The following is a 27,809-nucleotide window of genomic DNA, read 5'->3' as shown; positions in this document are numbered from 1 at the left end:
TTAAAATTCCATTTCTCTATAATGGGAGGATGGAGGGACAAGAGTATACACCTGTCAGTGGTGGATGGTCTGATGAGAGACAGATGACTGACACATCTGTAAGCCCAGGAACGCCAAGGGCTGCCTACAGCCACCCAAAGTTAGGATGGTGGCATGGGACTGTCATGGAACAGTTTCTCCTGGGAGCCTCCAGAAACACCAATCCTGCTAAACCCACATTTCAGATGCCGAGGCTCCAGCCCTGGGAGAGAAGTCACTGGTTCGTTTGAAGCCACCCCGCCTGCCTGCAAGCTTTGTTGCGGCTGTCCCGCCGTGAGGACACACCCCTTCTGGAACCGGCCTGCTGTCGCGGCCATCACGCCCCACCATGGTCCTGCTGCTGCCTGAACAAACACTGCCACTTACTCCGGAGAGCCATCCCCTAATGTTCCAGCAGCACGTGCAAAAGGGCGAAGAATTACTTGCAATATAAAGTTTAAAAAGTGAGAGACACTTTCACAATGGCAAAAACTGTACTCAAACTGCTAAATTTCGGCACCCTAATGGTAGGAAAATACAAAAATAAAATGAGTGGATCTTGAGGTGCTAGGATGCCCACAATGACATTTCACGCTTCCTTATGGTCTCCTCGGTGAGGTTAGTATTTACACTAGATGCCCACTTTCTAATGCTTTATCCAATTTTTTCTTTTACAATATAATTTTTAAAGGTTTTGTTGAAGTTACCTTTTTAAAACAGTGAGTTAACTCCAGCTTATTTTATTCTGGGCACCAATAGGAAATAACAGACTGAAGAATTTATTCCACTCAGCCCTGGAAACCTGAAATGGAGTCATCAATCACAGACTTGCTCTGTTTCCTAATGAAAAAAAGATGCTTCCTAATATATTTTAGGAACAAGTACTCTATAAACACTAGAAATACGGAATAAAGCGGCCACCTCAAAGAAGGAAGCGGTCTCCTCTCTGGAGAGAGTCAAGATCAGGGGTATATGAAGAAGGGACTCTCTGAGAATGAATCGTGTTTATCAGAATGTTAGGCAGACTTTCCAAATTATAAATCACAAGCTATTAACAGACTATGAAATGAACATAATGGGTTACGACAAGCATATTTTTAGTGTAATTTAATGGAATGGAAGAGAATAGGAAATAGTAGGGTACAAAGCATGGCTTAAATCCAAGGGCTGATTGCACACAACTTTTACTATTTACACATGTAGAGTCAAGTGATGTGTACATTGCGTTGTGATGTCAACTTTAATTCTCATTGTGAGTCACACTGAAAAAAGGTTTGAAAACCACTGTTTAGAAGGTAAAGCTGACACTGATCCAGCAGCCCCTCACATGCCTCCTGCAGGCAGAGGACCCGGGCCCGGTTCTGTGTGTGCAGCTGGGTGGAGTGCCGGGCTTCCCAAAGCACTTTCCCAGAGCAGAGGGTCTGGGGCCAGCACTGAGGGCAAGTCCCACTGTGAGATCATCAGGAAGGAACCCAGACACCAGAGAAGTTCCAACTGCTCCAAGTAGAGGGCAGAAGGTGTTGTCTGACGAAGGCAGACATGAAACACCAAATAAGTCTAGGCAGCCAATGCAGGAGCAAAAGAATAATTCATCAGTGTGTGGAAAAACAACAAGAAGACATCTCCTCATCCCCCAAAACAGTCCTGCTGGGCTTTGAAGCCATTTCTCTTCCAGAGGGGTAATGAAGTAATGCCTGTGAACAGCACCCTGCACCAATAGTGTTTATTTTATTTCATATCCTGGGAACGCAGTTTCAAGGAGTACTTCTTAAAAAGCATTTGGCAATAAAGTGGGAAAAAGTCAGTTTAGGATTGTGCTTTGTGCTCCAAATAAAAAATTTGGAGATGTGCTATCTCATACGCTGCCACAAAAAAGAATGAGTATACTAAATTTAAATTAAATTAAGAGTCAAACTTGCGGGCTGTCTTCAACATGTCATGGTCGCTAAAGTTTCCCAAATTGCAGGTCCTGAGTTTTCTGTCACACTGAAAATACCAGTTCACCGCACCCCAAGTGCCAGGCCATGGCAGAGAAGCAAAGAGTCAAAAGTTCAAACCGGCTTCAATCCAAACTGGCTTCAGTAATACTTTAAAATCTCTCCCAGGTCAGAAAACGCTCCAAAGGGAAAATTACTAGTCAGGTCCATGTGGGTTTTCAAATTATGGCTAAAAGTTTAGGGAAAGAAGATAAAGTTTTAGCAATACCTGTGAATTTATTCTTATCTCTTCCTTCCCCAGATTTTTTGTAACACTGTAAAGAAATCACAGAAATGAACTAAAAATTGTTCACTAAATTGTGGCAAACCCAAATTAATATCTGTGCTTCGTCAAGAATTTTTTCTTTTTCTAACTTCAGAAAAAAAACAGCACAACTCACTCAAGCAGATGCTTTCCTCTTAAAGAGCCACTGCACGGTGTTTCATTTTCGTTTCACTTCCAGAAAATGATTTGAGGACATCCATCTGGCTAGAATGCTCTGATAGCACTTGGCTTTTTCTTTTCATGCTTCTGGCTGTTATTCTTTCATGTATAATGGGAACCCCACTTGAATTAAATCTCATCTTTGAATTTCCCTTCTATGTTCTTTTATCATCAACAGAAACTATGCTTGTTGTACTTGAAAGCATATTTCATATTGAATTAAATCTTTTTTTTTGTGGCAACATTTTTTTTTTAAGTCACAATACACTACTGGCAAACAGGAAGTGGTTAAAAATAATGCTTGAGAAGTGTGAACTTGGTATCTCCTCTTCTGTCCACAGGCACTGTGAAGTCCGTATATCCAAAACCAAACACTTTATTAGCCTTCCCCAACAGCTCCGAGTTTTACAATCTCACCAAGAGACCTCATCATCCTCTCAGCATCCCATAAAGATATTTCTCTGTCCTCTTTGTTCTCAGATACAATGGTCAAGTCTCATACATGCTAAATCTTAACCCTTTCTGGAAACCATTAATTCTTTCCATTCTCAGCGTCCCCATTCCAGGCTTTCATCTGGATAAACACAAAAGGACTAACTGGTCTTCCTGGTTTGACCTCTGCAGTCGCTCTCCACACGTGGTCAGAGGTTCTTCCTTCCTAAAACACAAATCTGTCACACGGGGAAACCAGCAGCCATTTTATGTCTCCTGATGGGAGCACAGCCACCACCCATGCTGGTGTCAAAGTGATGGAAACTGAGCTGGAGCAAGCCATAGCATCGGGCGGTCAGTCGCAGGAAATACCACGGGTGGAGGGACTCAGCGAGATACCCCTTGACTACAGTCGGAGCATCCAGACTGTGGGGCATAGCACAGGTCTTCCAAGAGCCCTGGGTCCTTCCATAGATAATTGTAACAGAAGTAAAGGGATGGAGGGAAAACTGCTGATAAAAATGACTTTTAAAAGACAATTTTTTTTTAAATGAGCAAAACTAAACGTGTGCCTAGGGATGCACCCCTGAATGAACTATAAAGAAACCCGGGGGCGTGATGAGTATAGAAGTCAGAGTGGCCTTTGTGGGGACAGAGGGAGCCATGATCGGGGTGGGGCCCATGAAGGGGCTTCTCTGGGTGTCTGGCAAGCTGTCTTTTTGGACCTGTGCTGTGGTTACCAGGGCACTTGGCATTAGTTGCTTTATTAAGCTACACATGTCTGCATGGTGTTCTACTTTATTTTGCAATGAAAAGGTTAGGAAAATATCCTGTCACACACAAATCTGATCATGTCACTGCCCTGTGAAAACCCTGCACTGGCCTCACAGTGCTTGTAAAGAAAAGTTCAAGTTCCTTCACACGGTGGGCAAGGCCTTGCAGCATCTGGTTCTCCACTCAAAGCTTACTCGTCTCCTTCCTACATTAAATTTTCAGTTCCCCAAAAGGTCTCTGCTTTCTTTTCATTTTTTAAACTTTTTTCACATAATGGCTTTATTGAGATATAATTTCCTTACCACACAAGAAGACATCCATTTACAATGTGTGATCTGACAGTTTTTAGTACATTCACAGACGGGCGACAGTCAACTTGAGGACACAGTCATCATCTTGGAAAGAAACCCAGTGTCCTTTCCTTATAACCCTTCTAGGCTCCCATCCCTACTCTGCTGGGCCCTAAGCTGCCACCAATCCACTTCTGTCTCCAAAGATATCCCTATTCAGAACATTTCAAATAAATGGAATCATATAATATGGGGACTTCCACTCACTCGGTTTTTAATCCCACTTTGCCTTAAACCATTTTGGGTAAAGTGGTCTCACATTGTGCTGCAATAACTTTAATTGTCGCTGCCTTTTCTCTTCCCAGGGCTTATGCTCCCCGAGTCACGGACACCCAGCATACCCTCAATTAGTGTTTGGGAATTTTTGAACCAAGTGCTGTTTCCTTCTCCTAGAACCAAGATAAGTTGTCTGTCGTGTTTCTCTAAAAAGGGTCACGCTGCTTCACTCCCACATTATGGAGTAACCTGTTCTCTCTCCTCACCAGTATAACATGTTATACCATATACAGTACATCATAGCACGTGCTGTACCATGGTACAAACTTAGGTCTTCATTCCTGCCCTGAGTCTTTACTACACTTATCACCATCTGCTCCTCTCTCTATTCTGTCCAATTTCCAGGATGCTCCTTAGCAGCCTCCTTGCTTCCTGGTAAAAGAAATCGGAGCTACATCGCCTCGTGGGCACTGGGGTACTAGCTATGGGATAGATCCGCTCTCTGAACATCAGTCACTCCTGTTTGGAACATTCAAACGTGCTCTCTTCCCCTTTCACTTGCCTGATTCTTATATGTCCTTCAGGGCCCAGTAGCACAGCCTTCCCCGATGCGCCAGGTTGGGTGAAGTCTTCCCATCACACACTGTACTTTCCCCTCTCACACCATTAATATCTGCATTCACAGTGTCTATTAGTTTATGTCTTCCAGAGGTCAGCAAATTAAGGCAAGATGTTTAACTTGTCCTCAAATTTTTGTGTCCCCAATACCTAGCACAATGCCTAAAACAGAATAAGTACACAATAAACTTACATAAAATGGATACATGCATAAATTTATTGTAAATTAAAATTGCCTTTGTTCACATTAATTTATAAGAACATGAAATATGAACAAATAGTTAATGCTGACACATTATGCCAGGTATTGCTCTCATTAACTCATTTAATCCTCTAAACAACACTATGAGGTAAGTATTGTATTTATCACCAATTTACGGTGAAGACAGTGAGCCACGGAGAAGTCAGGTGACATGCTCTAAGTCACACAGCTCTCAAATGGGATTGGAAGACAGGCAATCTGGCTCCACAGTTCTTGCCCTTCATTCCAATAAAGTATCACCTTCCCCCACCTGACGTCATTACCACTCATTTCAAAGATTGAAACAGGTGGCTTTGCACTAAAAAAAAATTATTGTTTATCTGATAGGAAGCATTCATGAATACCACAGATATGTTTAGATGCTGGATGACAAAATTCAAGGAATAGGAGGAGAAAATGACAAGAGCAGGAGCAGCACTTCAAAATGCAGCTAATCCAAGACTCTCTGGTGAACCAGGCACCAAGATGTCAAATCCTGACATGCCTCCTACCGGCCTCCCAGTAGGCAAAGGCGCAACGCCTCTGTGATTACAGGCAGACAGCAGGCAAGTCTTCAGAGCGGAAGCGAGACCAGACAAATAGCACCCACCATGCACAAGGCACCAAACCAGACTTAAAGTTGCATACAGATCCAGGACTTCTGCTCTTGGCAAGCTTAGACTCTCCATCAAAATGAGATCACTTATTCTTTCATTAACTACATCTTATTAGAGCCTTTGTGGGCAATATAACATACCTGGCTCTCAGGACTCGATGGCAAAACATGTTGATGGCGCTACCCTTAATAAGCTTAGGTGTCAGTGGAAGAGGCAAACAAATAAACCAAGAATTAGAGTACAGGAGAAGTAATCTCTAAGAGTTTTGCATGGGTTCCTTGACAAATCTCAATCACATTGGCAAAGGTATGAGTAGAAGTTGGACTTCAGGAGGTTTCTAGAAAGCAGTTTCTTTGGGGCTGCATCTCGAAGACATACACTTCTGAACAGAATAAGGAACATAACCAGTTAACTTTTGCAAACCAGGGAGTCACATGAAAAATAGTAACTGTGGGATTTGAGAGGGGAAGAGGCTAGAGAAAATGTTATGGAGGAAGGAGAAGTTAATTGCATCCTGAAGTCTGGGTAGGATTGGAGGGGAAGGAGGAAGAGAAGGGATGGATAAGCCTGGGCTCCCTGCAGCAGGAAGGCCAGTTCGGGACTGGTCTGTAAATGTATGGCCACCAGACCCAGGGCAGAGTTGCAAATGTCAGTGCACCTGGTCCAAGTGGACCACTGGGGAGATGTACATCAATGCCTGTCAGTGAAAAGCCTGAAACACTAAAATCACCAAGTTCTAGAAAAAAGAGACTTAAAAAATCTGTAAGCTCTGGATGGAGGCATGTTTTACAGTGATGGTGATGACAGGTTAACTTTTTTTTACCACCTGAAGATACTTTTTCTTGAAGGGCGCACCCACGTGCAGAAAGGACACAAATAACAATTAACAAAATGTACTCGTAAAGTAGCAAGAAAAAGAACAGAATAAATGGGAGGGAGGAGAAAAGGGGAGAATAAAGGGGAGGGAGAATGACTCAAAAAGGCATGTAGAAAAGTGAATTATCTTTTCTCTCCCACAAAACCCACTTTCTCTTCTATCTTATCTGTGGCATCTTTGAGTGGTCATTCCCCCAAGACAAAAACCAAGTACCATTCTTTACACCTCCCTTTCCTTTATCATTTAAATCCCAGTGTGCCTCAGGATTATAGGGGGACTGTTAAAAGGGCAGGTTCTTTGACCTGCTCCAAGAAATCATTTATTGAGCCTGGGCAGGGCCCTGGAATCTGTCCTTTTAGACTACTTATATGATTCTGGTAAAAGAATCATGTTTCAGAAAAACTCTCCCTTATCCAATCAATCTCTATGTAGATTCTCTGTCCTCAATGTCTCTTAAAATTCATCCCATCTTCTCACCACCATACTGTCTTAATTGTGGCTTTCATCTCCTTCCTATACTAATATTATGAGCTTCTACTGAGTTCCCTTCCTCCTGATTTCTCACCTCCAAGGCATTCCACACACAAGGCTTCTAAACCACAGGCTTATGTGGGATTGGCAGCAATCTGGCCCCTGACTGTGTCTCCACCTGCTGTCCTATGCCAGCATGTCGACACTGGAAACGAACAGGAAAGATGGATGAGAAGCTGTGTTAAGCAGGGCTAAACCACGTTTCCTTAATGGATATGGCAGAAGGAAATGAAGAGGTAAAAAAGCAATTCCGAAGATAACCAAGGTAAAATGAACTACCCAGCTTTATGAGACTCCACGGGCATACACCTGTCATCATTACTCTGTAGCACTTACAAATGTTTATATAGCATTAGTAAGAACTTAATGTCAGCAAGACCCTACTCTTTTCTTTTTCAATTTACTTTGCATTCGACATTACTTTGTGTTGGTTTCGGGTGTGTAACACAATGGTTGGACAGTCATACCCTTTACAAAGTGATGCCCCGACGTTCCAAGGGCCCACCCGGCACCACACGCAGTTATTACACTATTATTGACTGTGCTCCTTATGCTGTGCTTTAACCCCTCCCCTCCGGCAACAGTCACTTTGTCCTCTGTGTCTATGAGTCCGTTTTAGTCGTGTTTACTTATTTATTTTGTTCTTTAGATTCCACATGTAAGTGAAATCATATGGTTTTGGTCTTTCTCTGAGTAAGACCCTATTCTTAAGTGGTATTAAAACTGAATAGTTATTTTACTTCACAGATAAAACCAGCTTTTAAAAAATAATTATAAAGCAGTATTGAAATAGAATATAGATATACAAGGTCTGTCCAGAAAGTATCCAGCAATGCAATGTGAAAAATAGACATTTACTGAAGAAGATACAAGGAACATCGTACAGCCCTGGCTGGTGTGCAGCAGTGGATTGAGTGACGGTCTGCAAACCAGAGGGTCGTTGGTTTGATTTCCAGTCAGGTTGCATGCCTGGGCTGCGGGCCAGGTCCCAAGTCTGGGGTGTGTGAGAGTCCACACATTGATGTTTTCCTCCCTCTCTTTCTCCCTCCTTACCCTTCTCTCTAAAAATAAATAAAATCTTTAAAATAAAAAAACATTGTACACAGGACAATGACACCTCAGTTCCCTTCAAAGTAGGCACCTTGGGGCCTCACACAGTTCTCCCAGTCACCATCAGCTGCCCTGTTGTATTTTCCTGAATCTCATTGATGGTCTAAAATCCCTTCCCTTTCAAAGGTGATTTTAGTTTTGGGAAAAGCCAGAAGTCACAGGGCACCAAGTCTGGGCTGTAGGGGAGCTGAGTCACCTGGGTGATTTGGTGTTTCACTAAAAAACTCTGCATGAGACATGATACGTGGTCAGACACATAGTCATGATGAAGCTGCCCATCACCAGCTGCCCACAGCTGTGGCCATTTTTGTCATATTGCATCTCTGAACCAACGAAGAACATTGAGGTAGTACTCCTTATTAATTGTTTGGCCTGGAGGAATGTACTTGTGATAGACAACACCTTCCCAATTAAAAAACAGTTAACATGGTTTGATATTGCTGAAACGTTGCCGTGCCTTCTTTGGGCGTGGAGAACCAGGTGACTTCAGTTGGCAAAACTGGGCCTTTGTTTCTGGATCATAGCTGTAGACCCACCATTCATCTCTGGTTACGACCTTCTTGAGGAAATCTGGTTCATTGGTAGTGGTTTGAATCGAGTCATTAGCAACGGCAGCAACATGTTCCTTCTGCCCTGGTAGCAGAGGTGTGGAATGAATTTTAGCACAACACGTTTCATGCCAAGATCCCGTGTCAAAATCTCAGATACAGTAGTTTTTTGGAATCCCCAGATGAGCTTCTAGTTCTCCACTGTCGCCAACCTTTGCTGATTGCAGCCGTACACGTTCAGCATTCTCAGGTGCTCTGCTTGTTGCAGGCCTCCTTCCAGAATGTGAATCGCTTTCATCTGATTCTCCGCCATCTTTAAAGCATTTGTGCCACACTTTTATTTGCACTGCACTCACCACATTGTCCCCAAAAGCCTTCTGAATCATCTGAATAGTTTCCACAGAGGAATGTTCAAGCTTAACGCAAAATTTGATGTAGATTCATTGCTCTTCTCACTAGCCATTTTGAATGCAATGGCCACAGTACACATGCTCACTCAATGGCTCTACTGCCCCCGCTGACTAGTACAGTGAGGCTGTCACTGTTCACGCATGCGCATTCCAGTCCACTCTCCTTGGCTGCCAGGTTACATCTGTATGATTCAAGCCACTCTCATTATATTAACAACAACTTGCCTTTTTCCGGACAGACCTCATGTATGTAGCACTTGCCGACTAACATTTTCCCTCAGTATATGGGGCAAAGAATGCACAAAATTTAAATAAACATCATCACTGGCAAGTTTTTAATAAGAAAAATTTAAGAGCCAAATTTAAAGACTATGTTGAACCCATGTCTTCATATACCCATGTCTTTGCATGTGTGGGGCACTGATTTACAACCCCACCAAAAGGAGGAAAACTCCGCTGGCCTTAGGCACGGCTCCCTCAGGCAACTCTGAAAGCCCACCTTGTGTTTTAAAAGGCAGCCCCTGACAATGACAGGGCAGGAGGTAGGGGACAGCGAGTCACTCGTCACAGAGACATGTTGAAGGTCAAACCAATCCTGATTCTTAGTGTCAAACAACAAAGAGACTCCACAAAGGAAATTAACTTTGGACTTCTTTTCAATTGTGTATTATCACTTTGGTATAGTATCTTCAATTAGTTGTTAGAAAGAAGCCTTATTAAAACTACTTTATCCTCACTTGCATTTGAAACAAATGGAGCACAGTTTGCCTGATATGTATTGGACGATCACACTGAGATGCTCAGCTAATGAGCACAGCTGTCTTCACCTCTCCCTTAACAACTCTGCACATGCTTCCCCCTGCCACCGGTCACCTGACCTCGACCCTTGCCCCATCCATATCTTCTCTTGGAATGATGCTGGCAATAACCTGCTTTTCGAAAAAGGGGAATCCCAGTGACCAGGTTCTTAAAACGTGTGTTTCTGTAACTTTTAAAGAATCCAATCATCATTAAAAACCTTCATCAGTTTTAGCATTTTATTTCCAAGGATCTCAAGCAGAGTAAAAGGGGATAACTGTCTTTAGATCACAGAATGAAAGGAACAGAGGAAAAGAGAGCAGAAAGAGAGAGAGGAGGAAGAGTAAAAGGAAGGGAAAACATAATTGAGAACAAACCAGGGGAGCTGGGGGCTGGGTTTTCGGAGAGCCCAGCATTTGTTTCCACGAGTCCACAGGATTTGTTTCCTTGAACGCAGTGGATTCCCGGTGTATTCTGGGTTCAGCCTCCTGTCTTCACTCTGAGGTGAGAGGAGGAAACCCTGATTCATGGTGCTGTAGCCACGCACGTTGGGGGCCAGGCTACCTCCTCCCCCACTTTGATTCCCAGCCTTAACGTGCAAATTAGAAAAGTAAAAAGCTCACAGAAACAGTTGTAGGGAACTGCATTTGGAGCTCAGCAGGGCTGAGCAGGACAGACACAGTCATCATTTTGGAATGTGCAGAAATGAGACTTGATGGGTTCATTTCAATGTGCCAGGGGCTCTTCTTTCTTCTTTTTCTCTGTTTACTTTATTATTTTATTTTATTTTGCAAATACATCCTCAGATGTCACTCTCCAGAAACTAGTAGTCAACAGGTAAGGAATTAATATGCAGTCTGTTGCAAATAAAAATATAATTACTTCTCCGTCCGAAGTTCAACTTCCTTTGTTTCCCTCACCAGTTCTGATTTCCTTAGCCGACTGGCTCCAGTGCAAGAGTGAAGTAATTTCTTTCCTCTGTGATTTATTTTCTGACGATAAGTGAGCAAAAATGCCATAAAGAAAGGGGGAAAGAATGATTCACAATGAATACTTCTCAAACACACAACTCCAGAGTGACCGGGTAGGTGAAGTGCTGTGTATTGAGAAGCTTAAACATAAAGCTACATGTGCATAGGTATTTCAGTGTAATAACAGTAAGCTTTTTATTGAAACTATGTGCCAGGCACATAACGCTCAGAGCCTTTACACGTATCATCTTATTTAATCCTTGGCACAGTCTTATTGATATATGGGAAGAATCACCCACATTTTATAGATGAAGAAACTGAGGTTTAAAGAAGTTAAGCGACCTGCCAAAGGATGCCTGGCTAACACAGCGGCAGTCAAGAGGCAAGTGCACCTTTTGGGAGGTGCACTATGCGGGGCCTATTCCCCATGGTTGACAGTGCTTACACAGAAGTCCCCAAAGCCTGTGGACTGGAAGTGCATACCAGATGACTATACACTGTCAATTAGAGCTTGGAAACAAATCCTTGCTGTTACAATCCTATTTTCAACCTCTTTTAAGTGCATTCATCTCTTCCTATTGTGAGGTGAAATATGGTCAACCTAATTGCCATTTTCTTAAGTGATTCAGAATCTCTAGGGCTTTTCAATAATCGTTGAAGTGAGCTTTTTGTTTGCTTTCAGCTGTAGATTAATTACTGTAAGAACTTGCTGAGGACTATAATGTCAATGTCACCACATCTGTGGAGAACTAGGCTGAGATACAATGTATAGGGAGGCTGCCTGATATGCAGTCATTTCATTTTTCTACATATACAAAATTCTACTGAAGGATTAGGCTAGCCTCAGGGGGAAGTGGCGGCCTGCGGCTTAACCGTATGCTCTTCTCCTCCACCTCATTTTATGGAACTTTACTTTGGAGATCCTCCATCCAGGGGTGTTACAGCATTCATTCATGCATTTGGCAGAAATACACCTGATGTCGGGGATACACGCATGAGCAGAACACACACGGTCCTGCCCCTCAGTCTAGTCTTGTGTAGAGACATCAGCACTGTACAACTCATCATGTGTCACACAAGGATGCTCCTGAGACTACCGTGGAAGTTCATCATGAAAACCCCAGGAGAAATTTCTGTCTTATCCTTACGTCCAAAATAGCATTTCTACAGAGTAACTGATCTGTTTTTAATCCCAAGGCACTGTATACTGAAAAGTAACTGAGCCTACTTTCTCTGCAGCTGAAAACGCAGAGCCCACCTGTGGCCCACTCAAGGTGTATAAGATGCATTTTGGCAACTATCTCATTCCTGGTCCGGCTGATGCCCCTCATCTTTTTCTCCCCTCTTTTCTTTCTCAGCAACTTCTAATTTGAATCTTATATTTTATGTTTCCTTAATATTCTGAAGGAAAGATATACATACATACATAAATGTTAAAAAAAAATTAGGAGAGTAGAATAATATGTGCTGACTCCAAAAACTCATCATAGAAACTGACTTTATGGACATCGCTTTAAATCTCTACTAAGAACTGCTTTCTTGCCCTGGCTGGTGTGGCTCAGTGAACTGAGCGCCAGCCTGCAACCAAAGAGGTGCCAGTTCAGTTCCCAGTCGGGGCACATGCCTGGGTTGCAGACCAGGTCCCTGGTGTGGGGTGCTTGAGAGGCAGCCACACACTGGTGTTTCTCTCCCTCTTTCTCCCTCCCTCCCCCGCCTCTGAAAATAAATAAAGTCTTTAAAAAAAAATCTTCTTTTATTATTTTGCTACTTCATTAAGCTCTTGAGGAAAAAAAACAATGAAAGATTTTTAGTTACTTGGTGTTCAACTGTGCTCTTTTTCTTGACTATGTGAGAACTGAATGCACAAAGCAACCATTTATAAATGAGAATACCCCCATGTGCCAACTGGCATATACAGAACTTGTCCTAGTGACTAGGTGATATTACATAAAAAATGAATTCATTTTAAGTGCAATAAAATGCATTTTCTATTGTTACCAGCCCTAGATTTATGATCTCAGCTTATTAAGTGAACTTAAAATGGTAGCATATTAAATTCTAGCAATGCTTTTACCTAACACAGAGCCAAATGCAACCCAAACCTCATTCAGAAGATGAGATCTACAGGGGAAAAAGGCTTAATTCAGATGTCAAAGACATTATTCGTTGTAGAAAAAATAATTTGCCATTACATATATGTGTTAAAATATCTTTTAAAATTTGATTTCTAGAACTAAGTTAAGAGCAACCTTAAATTACCATATTTTGCCATGTATAATGTGCACCCATGTTTTTGGCCCAAACTTTCAGGACAAAAAAATCTTGTGTAAGTTTTTAATTCAATTATTTATTTATTTATATTTAGATACCTGTTTTTTGTATTATAAAATAATTTTAGCACTTATTTTTGAACAAATAATGGTACAAGAAATTTTATGTAACAAATAATCACAACACACAAGAACAGATACAAGGTACTTCAGGTACCACCCATGTATAATATGCATACTTATTTTTCCCTCAAAAATTTGGGCCAAAAAAATGCGCATTATATGTGGCAAAATATGGTACTTTTGTATTATGAAGACTGTGAGCATTGCAGAAGGGAGAACAAAGGAGAGCGAGCTTCTGCAACAGGATGTGGGCATCTCTGCAAAGGCAGACACAGCACTCGGTCTCCTTTTTCTACGATGACAAATCACCACCACATCATTATGTCTATCAGATTTCCTTTCCACTTTGCGGCACATTGTATCAGATGGACACATGACAAGACTAGTAGAATTAGAGAACATTTTCCATTCAGTGTTTACAATGGCCCGAGATTCATGAGTAAGTGAATCTACAGACGTGATCTTTCAGATTCTCATTTACGAAATACTCAAGTGAAATGAACCACATTAACAAGTCTGTATTCCTGCTTATCTCAGATATGGATCTTTCTAATACCAGACTAAAGACACGTCATGGTGACTTTGCCCTAAGCCTTCTTCACTGGTGTCACCATCAGATTCTTAGATGCACAAAGAAAGGCCCAGGGGAGCATTGTTGGAAGTTTTAATGGAACAAAGCCAAAAGGAAAATTTTATGAGTTTTGAAAGCAATCTAAACAAAAATGAGTAAACTCTCCAAATAAATCCCAAATACCATTTCCTTAAGGCCCACATATACCAAATTATAAACCAAACAGGGTCTAGGGCTAAGTACATAAGAGTAACAATAATTATTATTGTGGTATTCTTATTTATTGGAGGCTTAATACGTGATGGAAACTGTGCTAAATACTTTACATTATCTCATTTATCCCTAACAACCCGATGAAGTAGATTCTGCTGCTATTGTCACTTTATGCGAAGACTCAGACGCAGCTGCAGACTGGGGGCTGGGGTTCCCCTACAGGCAGCCGGACTCCCGCACTGACACTTTCTGCTGCCCTGGAGTGCGGCAGGACACAGACCTTTACGTCACCAACGTACTCAATTCTGAGAGGAGGACACAGCCCCAGCTTCAGTTTCAAATGGCTGACATTTGCACCCCTTACCCCAGGTGCAAATTGTAAAGTCATTGGGCTCTTTCTTCATCTTTGAATCCCCAGGCCCAGGACAGTGCGCGACACAAGAGATACTCAGTGAGTGTTTGTTGATTAAGTCAATGAACACAATTTGGTTATTGGTTCTCTGAAGAGTGGAAACGTTCTTCAAGGAAATAGCAAATGTATTCAGTCTGATGAAGCCACTGTAAAAAGGTTTTTTTCCCCCAAAATATTAATTATTGATCTTTTCTAAGAGCTAGTCTTTTTTTCCCCCCCTGAAACCAAATACAGGTGAACTATCCTGAGACAATGCCCACCCCTGCAATATACTACACTTCTCTGTGCATAGTGGGGATCATGACTTAGTGGATTTAAACAGAGATAGTTAAACTATAAACACACTGAACAGTGTTTTAAGTTGTCAAAAAGTGATTATGTTCAACTACAAATTGAAATGAAAATTTAAGATTCTAGGGATTAGGTGTGGTAGCTTTCAGAAAGTTAAAATTTCCACAAAATCATTACAAAGCACAGCCTAGTAATGGTACTTGCCAAGACAAATGTTCCAGTAGCTCAAACTTTTATGCTGGGATCGCTTCTGAGCTCGCAACTAGATGAAAGACACATTTCGGCTTCTGGCCTTCAGCTTTTAGGAGGGCAAGCAAAGGAAGTCAATTGTCCAGACTGGTTTTTAGATTATTGGATAACGATAGAGTTATACCTATTTTTATCAATACTAACATGAGTAAAATACTAGTTCTCTAGCAAATTTCTACACATTTCCAATAACCAGTAATTATAAGCCTGAAAAAACTAACATGTAACAACTGTCATTTTTATTGCAAGTCATTTATTCTCCTTTGTGATAGGCATGTAACCCTCTCTAATATCAGCATTCATTCAAGCTGATATTTATATGCCTGAATGTTTAATACTACAGCAAACAAAAGTGCACTAGTTGTGCAATTCTCTAAATGTTATTGTATTTGTGCTAAAAAAATCTCCACTGAAAAAATGCTACTTCACCGTCATCTACTCTTTTATGAGGTCAAATAGATGTTTTTTTACAGTAACTGTCTCTCTGGAACATTTCACCAGTATCTTAATCTGTCAAATTTCACTAGGTATCTAAAAAACATGGGGTAGGGGGCTTTAAAAGAAAAAGTACCCTTGTAAAACAACAAAGGTTTTTTTCTAAATTTATGGATTCCAGAGAGAGAGAAACATCAATTTGGTGTTCTACTTGTTTATGTATTCATTGATTGACTCTTCTATGTTCCCTGACCCAGGATCAAACCCACAACCTTGGTGTATGGGAACAACTCTTGAATCAATTGAGCTACCAAGCCAGGGACAAAAAAGGGATTTTCCCCTAAATAAACATGCTTGTGATTTTTAACTAACTACACAATGTCAAGTAATTACACCATGATAATATAATCTTATAGTGTAAACATCAAATAAGTTTTCATACGTCTTTTATTTTCTTTGTTGGCGTCAGCAGAATAAGATCAGTGATTTAGTGCCAAAGTCAGAAACTATTGCGTACAAGGCCTGGCAATGAAACAAAATTTTTAAAAAGGTCCTTTTCAACCTCAAATATTAGAAAATCTTTAAAATGATTATACATACTTAATAAGTCTTTAAAATTGGCTCTGATATGGATTTAATGCAAACTCTTCCATAAGCTTTTTCAGTAAGAAATTCTGGAACATCCTCCAAACTCTATAGGCAAACAACAGTCTTTACCATATTGGCAGAAATATAGGAAGAATTCCACTCCTTTACCCCATAAGAGAAACTCAGGAAGTGTGCAAACTACCATCCCTTTTACCCCTATGAAATGTAAGATTTAACTCACAGGAGATGTAACTCATCAGAGCACTAAATACATTCACTGACTTTCCTACGCATTTAACAATGAGCTCTCTCTAGCCCTATGACAAGGAGCAGTTTTTGTAATTTTAACAGGATATATCATATAGTTTGTAAATTTTTTAGTGCGACTGAACCATGAATATGTATTAAAACATAGTTTAAGTAAGAATACCCGCTGAATCTCTAAATTAATCAATTTATCCATATCTTTTTGGAAGCAAGTAGGTACATCAATTATATAGTTAAACTAATCAAAAAGAGAAAGTTTATCCTCAAATCTGAATTTCTGAATGTAAATTATTACAAAGTAAGAATTCCTCACCCAATTATCCTACAACACTGGTTTTCTTACAGGTTTGTATAATTTGCTGGTAACTGAATAGGATCTTTTTTATAAACTGCAAGTTAATCCCATCACATTTACTTTTAGCTCCTAATTATCATAAAAATAAATGTTATCATGCAAACAAAATTTTAACTGTCTGAAATTTCTTGCTGAATAAAGGTTTTAACCATTTGGGGGTAGGGTCAATCAGAACCTAAGGGCAGATGACAGTAATATATACATATATTGGTACTTTTAAACAAGATGAAAAAAACTCTCAATAATCAAAACGGTACTGTTTACTCAACTCAACAAATTATTTTTTCTTTGGTTAAGTTGTACCTAAATATTTTCCTTCTAACTTTAAACATGGAAGTCACTAGATCTTTTGAAACTATGGACCTTTGAAAAGCCACTGGTAACACAAACCACGAGTAACTCCTTCACTCTTGCTCACTCACACACACACAAACAAGAATGGGGAACTCTGGCCTCTTGAGATTTCATCTGAGTATAAACTCGTTTCTCTAAATTGCAGAGTTCATACAGTAAGAAGAAAAAGACAAAAATCTACCAACTAGGCTGAGCTGCCATCCTCTCCATGTAGTCTTTGGCCATGTCTCGGGCTTCAATGTTCTCAGGATATAGCACACAGAACATCGCCAAGGCACCCAAGTTGTTGCCGTAAATCTCATTCCAGCGGGCGCTGTAGTCCTTGGGATCCCAGGGAGGCAGGTACTCCAAGGGGCTGGACAGCATGGTATGCACAGCTTCTGTGAGCCGGGCAGCGATGTGCGCGTGTGAGCTGGTGGCCCTGAGCTGGAGCTCCGCCACCTCCGCCCTGGAAAAGTACAGCATTGGGTGGTTGTCATAGTTGGCATTGGTGAAGGGAATCATGACTTCTGGGTTCTCGTCACTGATGTAGGCTGACACAAAGCAGAATAAAGATATGAAAAACACACTGGGAGCCCCCCGTGTGTGAGTCCTCATCGTGGCATCAGATCTCCAAATCTCCAAGGCAGCCAAACCATCTTCGAAAGGTACTGCAGGAAGAAGAAAAAGAAAAGAAAAATATGTTCACCAAGGAAACATTGCAAAGTAGAAACATGGTAGATAGTCGCCCCACTTACTAGGAAAAGGTCTAAATATGAGGCCTGTCCAGAAGGTATCCAGCCATGTACTATGAAAAATAGAAACATTTCTTGAAGAAGATACAAGAAACACTGAACATAGGACAATGACACCTCAATCGCCTTCGAAGTAGGCACCTTGGGACATCACACAGTTCTAAGCTCCATCGGCCACCCTGTCATATTTTCCTGAATCTCATCCATGGTCTGAATTGCTTCTCTTTTAAAGGTGATTTTTAGTTTTGGGAAAAGCCAGAAGTCACAGGGTGCCAGATCTAGTGGCTGAGTCACCTGGATGATTTGATGTTTTGCTGTAAAAGTCTGCACAAGACGTGATGCACAAGTGGGCACGTTGTCATGATGAAGCTGCCAACCACCAGGTGCCCAGAGCTGCGGCCTTCTGAACCATTCGAATTGTTTCCACAGAGGAATGTTCAAGCCTTACACAAAATTTGATGCAGATTTATTGCTCTACTCACTCAGTTATTTTGAATGTCATAGCCACACATGCTCACTCAACAGCATCTACCCACCCCCACTGACTAGTACAGTGAAGTTGTCATTGTTCACGCATGTGCATTCCGGTCCACTCTCCTTGGCTGCCAGGTTACATCAGTGTTGCACAAATTACTCTTGTTATATTAACAATGGCTGGACTTTTTCCTGGACAGGCCTTGTATTGAAAAATAAAGCATATGAATTTAGGTTTTTTCTTTTTAACCATGTATATGCTTTATTTTTTTTACATTTATTGGGGTGACATTGGTTAATAAAATTATATAGGTTTCAGGTATACAATTCTATAATACATCATCTGTATACTGTATCGTGTGTTCATCACCCCAAGTCAAGTCTCCTTCCATCACCATTTATACTACCTTTTACCTTCCTATACCTCCCCCCACCCACAACAAATTTAAACTAGAAAGAAACTCACTGAAACTTAATAATTTAAATTAATTAATTAAGCATGATACATCAGGTATATATATTCATTGTGGAAAACAGAACTTTGGACTTGGGGAAACCAAATAATATTAGGTTGGCCAAAAAGTCCATATGATTTTTTCCATAAAATACAAGACATGTAGTTTCATTTTTATCAATAACTTTGTTAATTTGAATATTTTGAGTATGTCAGCTATCTCCCACATGGTATAACACTGATTGTTTTCAGTTAATGCCTCGATATGATTGCCATCAACTTCGACGGCTCTACTCGACCACGGAGCATCCATTGTCCAGCGAGAAATCTCCAGCATGAAACTTCGCAAACCACTTCCGACACAGTCATTCAGTCACAGCACCTTCTCTATACACTGCTCAAATCTTTGTTTGCATTTTGGTTGTGCGTTTTTACCTTTGTTGAAATAATAAAGCATAATATGCCAAAAATGTTGCATATTTTCTTCCATCTTCAATATTAAAGGGCTTCACAAAAATTCACCAATTTTGATCAGTTTTAATTTTTAATGCACACTGATATGACAGCTGTCACAATACAATCTAACAAAATTGTTTCAAATGAAGTTAAAGACAATTAAGCGTTACTAGAGCCATCTTACAGAAAAAACCAAATGAACTTTCTGGACAACCCAATACTTGCGTAAGTAGGCCTTCTTCTCATAGCACACAAAAAGTTTAGGTTTTATGGTTACTTTTTAGCCACTAATATGAAAACCACAATAACCAAAAGCTGGTGGTGAAATGTGGTCTGGGAATCTAAATGGACATTAGGAAAAAAAAACCCAAAATCCTATCTTTCTTAACACAGCCTCCTTCACTCTAATCTCTCCCTGCTTCCTAACATTCTATATTTTGAACCGGAGATTAGGATCAATATGTCTGTAAGAATGTAAGCAGACAAAATATTATGAATAAGGCTTAATATCCTCTTTGTGTCAGCAGAAGGTGGGAACAGAGAAGACAAAACCAGGGTAAACATCTGCCAGGCCCGGGCATTCCCTAGGCTGCCATCAGCAAGCGCGCAGGGAACGACCAGTCACGGGCTTGCTGGGACTAGAAACTGACATGCCTTCAGTCAGGAAATAAAATCCCAGAATTAAAAGGCTAAAATAACATGTGTGCATTTCCCCCTTATTATTTGAAACTACTGTCTACTTTTTCATTGTGCATATGGGATTTTGGTGTCATTCAGTAAGTCAGACTTTTAAACCAAGCTCACATATTTTCTTACTACTTAACTCTCTTGAAAGTCCCTTTTTCAGTGGCAGCTTTGCTCACAGGTTGAAAGAATGTCTTTCACATGGAGGACCATTAAAAAGAAGAAGAAGAAAGAAAGAAACCCTCAGCCTAGTCGTCTATGTCTCACATCTGGGATAAAGCACGCATAAAATCCCCTAGAGGAAAGTCAGGGAATTCTTCAAATTCTTCAGAGGGGAAAGGTTACAGAAAGCAGACCAGAAAAAGACAGCTTTTATGTAAATAATGAACAGTAGTTTTCAATTATTAAAGGGAAAAACTGATGGAGAAAAATCAACCTCCCCAGCTGAACACAAACTATTTTTCCAAGGAAAAACTGCCTCCTCACATTCAGAAAAAAAGAAAATTAGGGATTTAACACACATTAGAGATCAATCCAGGTTCTCAACTTGCTAAATCTCCAAGAGAAAGGCACTGGGGCCTCACTTGTGGATACTGCCATAAATTCTAGTATTCTTTATATTTCTTAGAGTATACACACAGTGTAAGCAATCAGTGGCAGTGGCGATGCTTTTGCAAAGCATTTTAGATTTACTTCAAGAGTAGAACTGGTGGTGAATAAAAAAAAGATCAATATAGCCATGCTAAATAAAATATATAAAATAGAAATAACTCTTGGACTCTGCCTATATTATGTCTAGCACCCAAAGCTTCAAGGCAGCTGGCTGGATCCTTCACGGTGAGAGACCTGGCCAAAAGAAATAATCCTTCGTGGTTGTGTCTGAGAAGGGGTGTGGGCTCCGGCAACACAGAGATGTGGCTGGATCTGGAGTAATGCTCTGTCCCCACTGCTCCCCCCACCAACCCCGGCTTTAGTTCTTGCTCTTTGCAGACAATAATTATGCCAACAATTTTTGTAAAACCTGTATGTATTAAATCCCCAAAGTCGAAGATTGAATGCAGCCATCAATACAATTAACACTGGGCCCATGAGGGAGGGGGGGCAGTTTAGGTACCCAGAGTGAGGATAGGTTGGAAGTTTCTCCTTTAATTGACCCCTACATGCATAGAATTAAAGATCGCTCTGCTACTTTTTTTAAAATTGATTTTTAGAGAGAGAGAGAGAGCAACGTTCACTTGTTGTTCCACTTATTTATGCATTTGATTCTTGGGATCCAACCTGCAACCCTGGCATATCAGAACAACCCTCTAACGATTAGAATCTAACCAGCCGAGCTGCCTGGCCAGGGCCTGGTGTTTGAATGTGCAGCTCCCATTCTAGGTGGGTAGGGGGTGGCTTGGGTTGTGGATAAGAAGCTATGTGGAGACTAGAAATTCTCTATTTCAGATTCTGTACACACATTCCCTCAAGGTGCTTAAGACTGACTTGTTTTATTCTTTTTCTCTTTCCTTATGCATAACATCCTCCTACCCAGGTACAGAGTCACTGAGAAAGTCAGCGTTGCTCTACAGAGTTCCTCACAATTTAGGACTCACACTATGAGCCCAGCCACTTCTGCCACATCGCTTCCCGTCAGGTAGGACGTGCCTGAGTGTATTTAAACAAGAAGAGCTGCTCCTGAAGCACAGAACCTCATTAAGATGTTGTTTTGGGAATGATGCCATCTCAATATGCCAACAGTTATTGAAGGTTCCCTAGTTATTACTTGAAATTCATGTGAGGGTGTCAGGGCAGCAAGGCTGTGCGTTACCACACATATAAAACATTAATTCTTGTTGGAACACCATGTGGGCCAGTGCAGAACCCACAGAAATTCTGCAGAACGATCAGCAAAGACTGCCCGGGGAGAAAAACCCACAGCCTTCATGGCGGCACGAATGGTGTGTTGCCTCCCTTATGTCACACGCCACATGCCCAGCCCCCAGCGCTCTCCCAGTTACTAAGGCCTTTGTCCATCTACCCAAAGAATTCGTTTTCCCTGCCTCTGGCTGCATCACCGTGGGTTGCTCTGGCTGTTTATATGCTGTGCCTCACAGAAGGCAGGACCACAGCTTTCTGTTCGCATCACAGGGCTCAGCACTGTGCCTGACACAGAAAAGGCGGCTCATAAACTCTGGCTGAACTAGACTAACTCCTGGGCTTAGGAGCTGGCAGAGTAGATTTCATCACTAAAATTGAGCAAGGAGAAACCTTATTCCCTCTTATTTGAAGCCAATGCAAGTTTAGAATTTTTCAGAAAAAACATCTGCTAGAAAACTAATGGAGGGAAACACTCACAAGGCCTAGAAAGTCCTGTAGCCTAAAAAGTATTAAGGGCAGGAAGGAAGGAAGAAATGGATGGAAGGAATGGATGGATGAATTAAACTTAACTGAAGCCTAACCCAAACTTACTTTTGGCTGATAACCTACAGGGAAACCTAATTCCCATCTACCATCTTAAGTCTGTCTAGAAAATTCCACCCAAAGCCCCTATTTCCAGCCTTTGGGTTTCCCCTTTAACTTCTACCCTGGCATTCTGTGAACTCTATAAAGAGAAGAGCTAAATTTAGATGAAAGGAACTTTTCTCAACATAGTTTTAGGTGGACCACGGATGGACAGGTGTTAAGCTACATATTTATTTCAATAAACATTAGGAAAAACTAAAAGTAGCACAACCTGAGATTTCAACAGATATATAAAGTTCCTGTTTCAGTACAGTTAAAAAAAAAAAAAACCCAAAACTTTTACACTTAAGTAAATGGATAAGGCAAAATTTGTTGAAGGTGGTGCCTGAATGACCAAACTTTGGGAGATGCTGAGAATGCTGAGTGAAATAGTGGCCATTAAAGGCTAATGAGTTTACCAGAATGGCCAGCTTCCCCACCACAAAACACAACACACTTGGACAAATAATTCCGTACTTCCAGATGTCTACGGATACCTCTCAAGCCATTTTCTACCTTGTTCGCTATGTTGCAGACCCAGCAGAGCCAGCGGAGCCAACTCACTTAAATCTTTAAGTTGCACTTGGCCCAGCTCAAAAGCATGGCATTTTCAGTATAGCAAAATTGCAGGCTACCCTCTACAGCCGACTCTAGTAATATAGGTTACCCATAAGTCAGTTCTCAGGACGTTTCTGAGAGACTCTGTCAGGCCTCATTTCCCCTAAAAGTCTTTTCTCTTCCACTATAACACACTGGCTTTCCTAATCCAGGTTTCTTTCCCATTCTTTTGTCTCCTTCCACACAGCTCAGAGAGCAAAACATTCCCAAATTCACAACCAATTAATGAATACAATATAGTCCTTTAAGAATTAACCTGTCACTACAAGACAATTCAGAGAGCAATTTGACCACCTCTCTGCCTGGATGCCCTACATACATCTGCAGTAATCCTAGTTTGGCATTTTGCTTAGGTCAAGCCAAAGGATATAAAAAGTATTTAACATGATGTCCAATTCTAAGTATCTTAAGCAGGTCCTTCACAACAAAAATATGCCTGAAATTATTTTGCTTTAGCTCTGGTTCCAACTGTCCACTGCAGCTATTTTGATTTCTGACACACAGAGAAATTTTGAGTGAAATGCTTTGCACATATTTGATCTTTTACTTACAATAAGTGAATGTGGCAAAACAGTATGGAGAGTTACTGCATGCTGTTACTCTAACAGTATCTTACAGTAAACTTCAGAGGCAGAACTAGAGCTCGAATTTCCTAAATCTTAAACCAAGGTTCTTTCCTATAACCAAATTTTTAACAATTCAACAACATTTCTGCCATCCTTCCGCAAGGAAAGCACAGAAGAGTATGAAAGTGAAAAGAACTGAAAACTAGATTAGTCCACCAAGTTTCCAAAATGAAGTGGGTTCCCAAGTGGTCTGGGGTTGTTTAAAAATGAAACACATGGTAGTGCACATGTTCTTTCAGTTCCTCCAGCTTTACAAAATATAAAAAGGATTAAAAAATAATGTTAAAAATTTTAAACATTGAATGTGTAAGAATGGAAAAGAGAAATCACCCTGTAGAAAGTAAAACATATCCCAAGTGAAGATGAATTAAAAACCTTCTATAAGATGTGCCAAGTCTGAGGAGCACGGCATTACGGCGAACATAACGCGTGTCGTGCTGGGCAGACACGGTATGTAATCGCAGCTGTGCCGTCTGCTACTTCTGATCAAGTGACTGCTGCTCCCAAAGCCTCCATTCTCTCATTCATAAAATGGCCCAACCTCACGGGGAGATTAAATACTACGTAATGCACTTATCATAGAACCTGATACGAAGTAGGAGCTCAATAAATATTTGTAATTTTTCAAAAGGAGAAGAAGTTTTAGACATGTAAGATTATATTATCCTGCCCATAAAATATTTTATTTGAAAGAAACTGAATATTATAAGCAAAAGAATGAGAACCACAGATGTTAACTGACTAGGGCAAGGTCATGCCACATGTTAAGAGACAGCTGAAGCTCGAACACAGTGCTCCTGACTCTTCAACATGTCATTCACAGTAAGCTCAACACTCACTAGGAAAGAAAGCATTCGACCCTTGAAATTTTTCAAGTATTTGCTGGGGATTTTGCTCCCAAAGAAAAGAACAACAACAAAATAAACCATTATCTGAGTTTGATTGCTTCCAAAGGCCAGAAATTCTTGATGTACAAATGGTGACACTTCTTACTGTATTCTTTCAAAAGAAAGGTCAACTGATACAATAAGGACTGGGAAATACTGCTATCTCTGGCTGGGGATCTGTTTCCTAGTAACGAATTTATATTATGAAAGGGGAACCTGAGTTCTCATGGGACATCTGCTGCCCTTGCCAGAACTGCTGTGCTAATCTCAGTCCAGGGTCTGGTCTCGGCTCACTCAATGTCATCAATATCTCAGCTGATCAACCAGTAAATGCTCTCCAACATTAATAAAACTAAAACTCCCCTTCCCCAACATAAATAAAACCAGAATGTCTACATTCATTTATAAGGAATACAACAATCAAGCAGATTGGGAAATATTTCTGGCTTCATTGGAAAACTACACAGGAAGTAAAATTATTAGCTAATTGCCCGATGAATAAAGAGTCTGAACGCAAGCAGTGGGAGGGGCCTTGGGCTTGGGGCTACTCAACCAGTCAAGATCAGCGCCATAACCGCACTTGAAAGGGGCTGAATTGTCAGCACTTGGGATGTCGTTAAAAACAAAATTTTAAAAATTGAATTGCCATGACATCTAGGAAAGAAGATCAAAATGAACACCCCCCACAGCTCCTGCCACCCCCCCCCCCCCCCAGACTCAGGCTCACCCAAGAGTAGCCATTCCAGTTCACCCAACCCAATGGAGGGGCCCAGTAGTTAGTTACACGATTAGGAGAGTCAAATACCTCCCACACTAAGGCAGGATACACAATAAAGGCCTAAAACAATCCAGCAGACCAGACAACTGCATGCTCCTCACGTCATACCCCCTCCCCTGGAAAATGTGTAGACACTGCATTAGTTAGCATCTGCGACACTTCCTTATTTGTGCTTCCATTGAAACCCAAGTTCCCTCCCTCTTTAGACTTCTAATCTGGTTTCAGGCAAACTCTGAGGGCCTGCGAGCACTAATATACCCTAATGAAGCTGCACACTTCCTTCTCTGATCTAGTGTAGGATTTAACTCTCAGAGAAACCTCGTAATTGAGAAACACCTCACCATGGTCTCATACATACTACCCTCACTGTTTCCACATATTTTAATTTATAGAATGCAGATATTTTTAAAGTTCTCCTTACTTTTCTACTTTGATTTTATTAAATGTATATTTAGAATAATTTTTTGAAAAATATTTTTTTCTGAAGTAGCAAAATAAACCTTATGTGTTCTTGGTAAATTTCTGTAGTGAAATAAATCTAACATTATTCTTAAAAATGTCAAATCCTAAGAAAACATATGGTTTGGGTACTATACAATCATTCCCTAAAATTATACTCCCTGATGTGTAAAGTCTGCAGACTCAGCCAAAAAAGAAAATTTTAAAAACCAAAGGCTCTTAATCAAAATGAAAGTTCCTTTGACTGAGGGCTTATTGTTTCCTTATTTAAGGGTGAAATGAAATATATCTCCCTAAAAAGTCATTTCCAAACAAAAATCCGCAATATGACATTATACCACATGGAACCCCCAAGAATTTACACAAACTACTGAGGGAGTAATTATAACCCTGAACCCACACAGCAAAACCACACTGTGGATAATAATGGTGTTCACAACCTCCACTCTCAACACCGGAGAAACTTTAGGTTAGGTTTGCAAGTTAAGTACAGCTCTCTGCAGTCAAAGAACCTCTCTGCGTTGTCCCCAGGAAAGTTTCTGTGCATGCCACATTTTCTCAGAACACATCTGAAGCTCACTTCTCTCCTACATCAACAATGACGGTGGTAGAACTTCCCTTTATGAAAACAGTAATTAATCTCAATTACATTTAAAGTGGCTATACATATTTTCTGGTGTAAAGTCTGAAGGTTCCATCTCCCATTCACCAGAGACTACTTGAAAGAGTAATTTAGTGGCTATCCAGCTGCAGGCATTAATTTAGCAGTAGAGTTTTTGCCTGGTGCACATTATTACAAAATTAAGAACCATTAAGATCCAGCTTTTGAGAGAGCGGTTGTCTTATAAAATGTAGAAAGGAAGTTAAATCTGCATCATTTTCATGGAGCAAAGAGAAAGCAGCGTAGAGCGGGGAGTCTGCAAAGCCACTAATGCAACCACTGGAGTACTTCATTTTGCTTTAAAAAGACTAAAAGAGAAAATGAAATGGTTAGACGTTCTCAGCTATGCTGTAAGTAAATTCTAGTTTATCTAGCAGTCTAACCATTGGACATCTGACTGGCACTTCTTTATTACACTTTTAATTAATTTTCTTAATGACGGTGCTGGAATGTAATACCTTAACTTTTAATTCGGATATTATTTTCAGAATAATGTTGAGTATAACTAAGTATATTTATTTTTGGTATTCTGAATCTTTTAGAAAGTAATACTTTATACATGTGTTAAATTTTCCAATGCACTGTTTTTCAGAATTGGAATATGAATTCCCTATCCATGTTGGGGGTAAGAATTTCTTGTATATATTAATTAATTCAGGTATGTCCTGAGCAGCTGTTAAATCCAGGAAATGTGCTAGGCATGAGGATACAAAGTAAACAAGAAAAACTATGTTCTGCCCTAAATACTATAGAATAAAAAAAAATCTAAGAAACTGGTGTTTCTGAGGTTCTTTTTTTTTTTAAACTGCAGTATTTGTATTACTCTGTCTGCCATTAAAGTTAAGTAGGAATATCTCCCTTAGTCCAAAGCAATTTATTTAAATTACTGTGCCTGACTTCAAAAGGAAATTAACAATCTTTGTTTTCAAATTTTTTTCTGAACAGTAAGTAACCAAAGGTTTTCTGGAAGGGTCTGAGAAACCACCTATAGCTTTCTCAGCAATAGCTTTAAGCAAGAAAACACTCTTTTCTGGCACTACGGGCTAAAAAAATAAAGCAGAGACAAGAAGATGAATAGAGATAATGAAGCCAACAGTTAAATATAACAACATACAGTTTCAAATAACATTAAACTAACCCATAGTTTTCATGAAATGTTCATGAAAAGCAAAAACGCTCTCCCTGCAGCAGACTTAGGAGCGCAGACTGGCAAGGCGGCTAAGAGGAGCACCACAGACAGCAGAGTGGCTTTTTCCATCACGCTATGGCTTCGGACAAGCTAACCATCTAAACCTAGTCATTTAAAGTGAAGATAAAAACGGTATTTCTCTCCTAGACTGGTTGGGAGATTAAATGAGATAACACCTATAAAACACCACTTTCTGGTAAGCGTTTCTTCAAAATACTAGTTAACCATCATTCGCCTCAGAACAT

General features: G+C 40.5%; 1 protein-coding gene across 3 annotated transcripts in view; it reads right to left on the bottom strand.

The window, feature by feature from the left end:
• The window catches only part of DSE (dermatan sulfate epimerase), a 61,649-nt gene that overhangs the window by 21,248 nt on the left and 12,592 nt on the right, over positions 1 to 27,809 (bottom strand). For 2 of the 3 annotated variants that reach the window (XM_053914121.1, XM_045188697.3), the window contains exon 2: positions 17,242 to 17,710. In XM_053914121.1, the coding sequence (XP_053770096.1) occupies positions 17,242 to 17,657 (416 nt within the window). In that variant the 5' untranslated portion in view covers positions 17,658 to 17,710. Of the gene's footprint in view, positions 1 to 17,241; positions 17,711 to 27,809 lie in introns of those variants that run through there. The other variant, XM_045188698.2, reaches the window with a different exon arrangement.

Source organism: Desmodus rotundus, chromosome 11 (genome assembly GCF_022682495.2).
Source record: "Desmodus rotundus isolate HL8 chromosome 11, HLdesRot8A.1, whole genome shotgun sequence".
Classification (NCBI taxonomy): domain Eukaryota; kingdom Metazoa; phylum Chordata; class Mammalia; order Chiroptera; family Phyllostomidae; genus Desmodus; species Desmodus rotundus.
The sequence above is the reverse complement of the archived record's forward strand: the minus strand, read 5'-3'. Positions and strand labels throughout refer to the sequence as shown.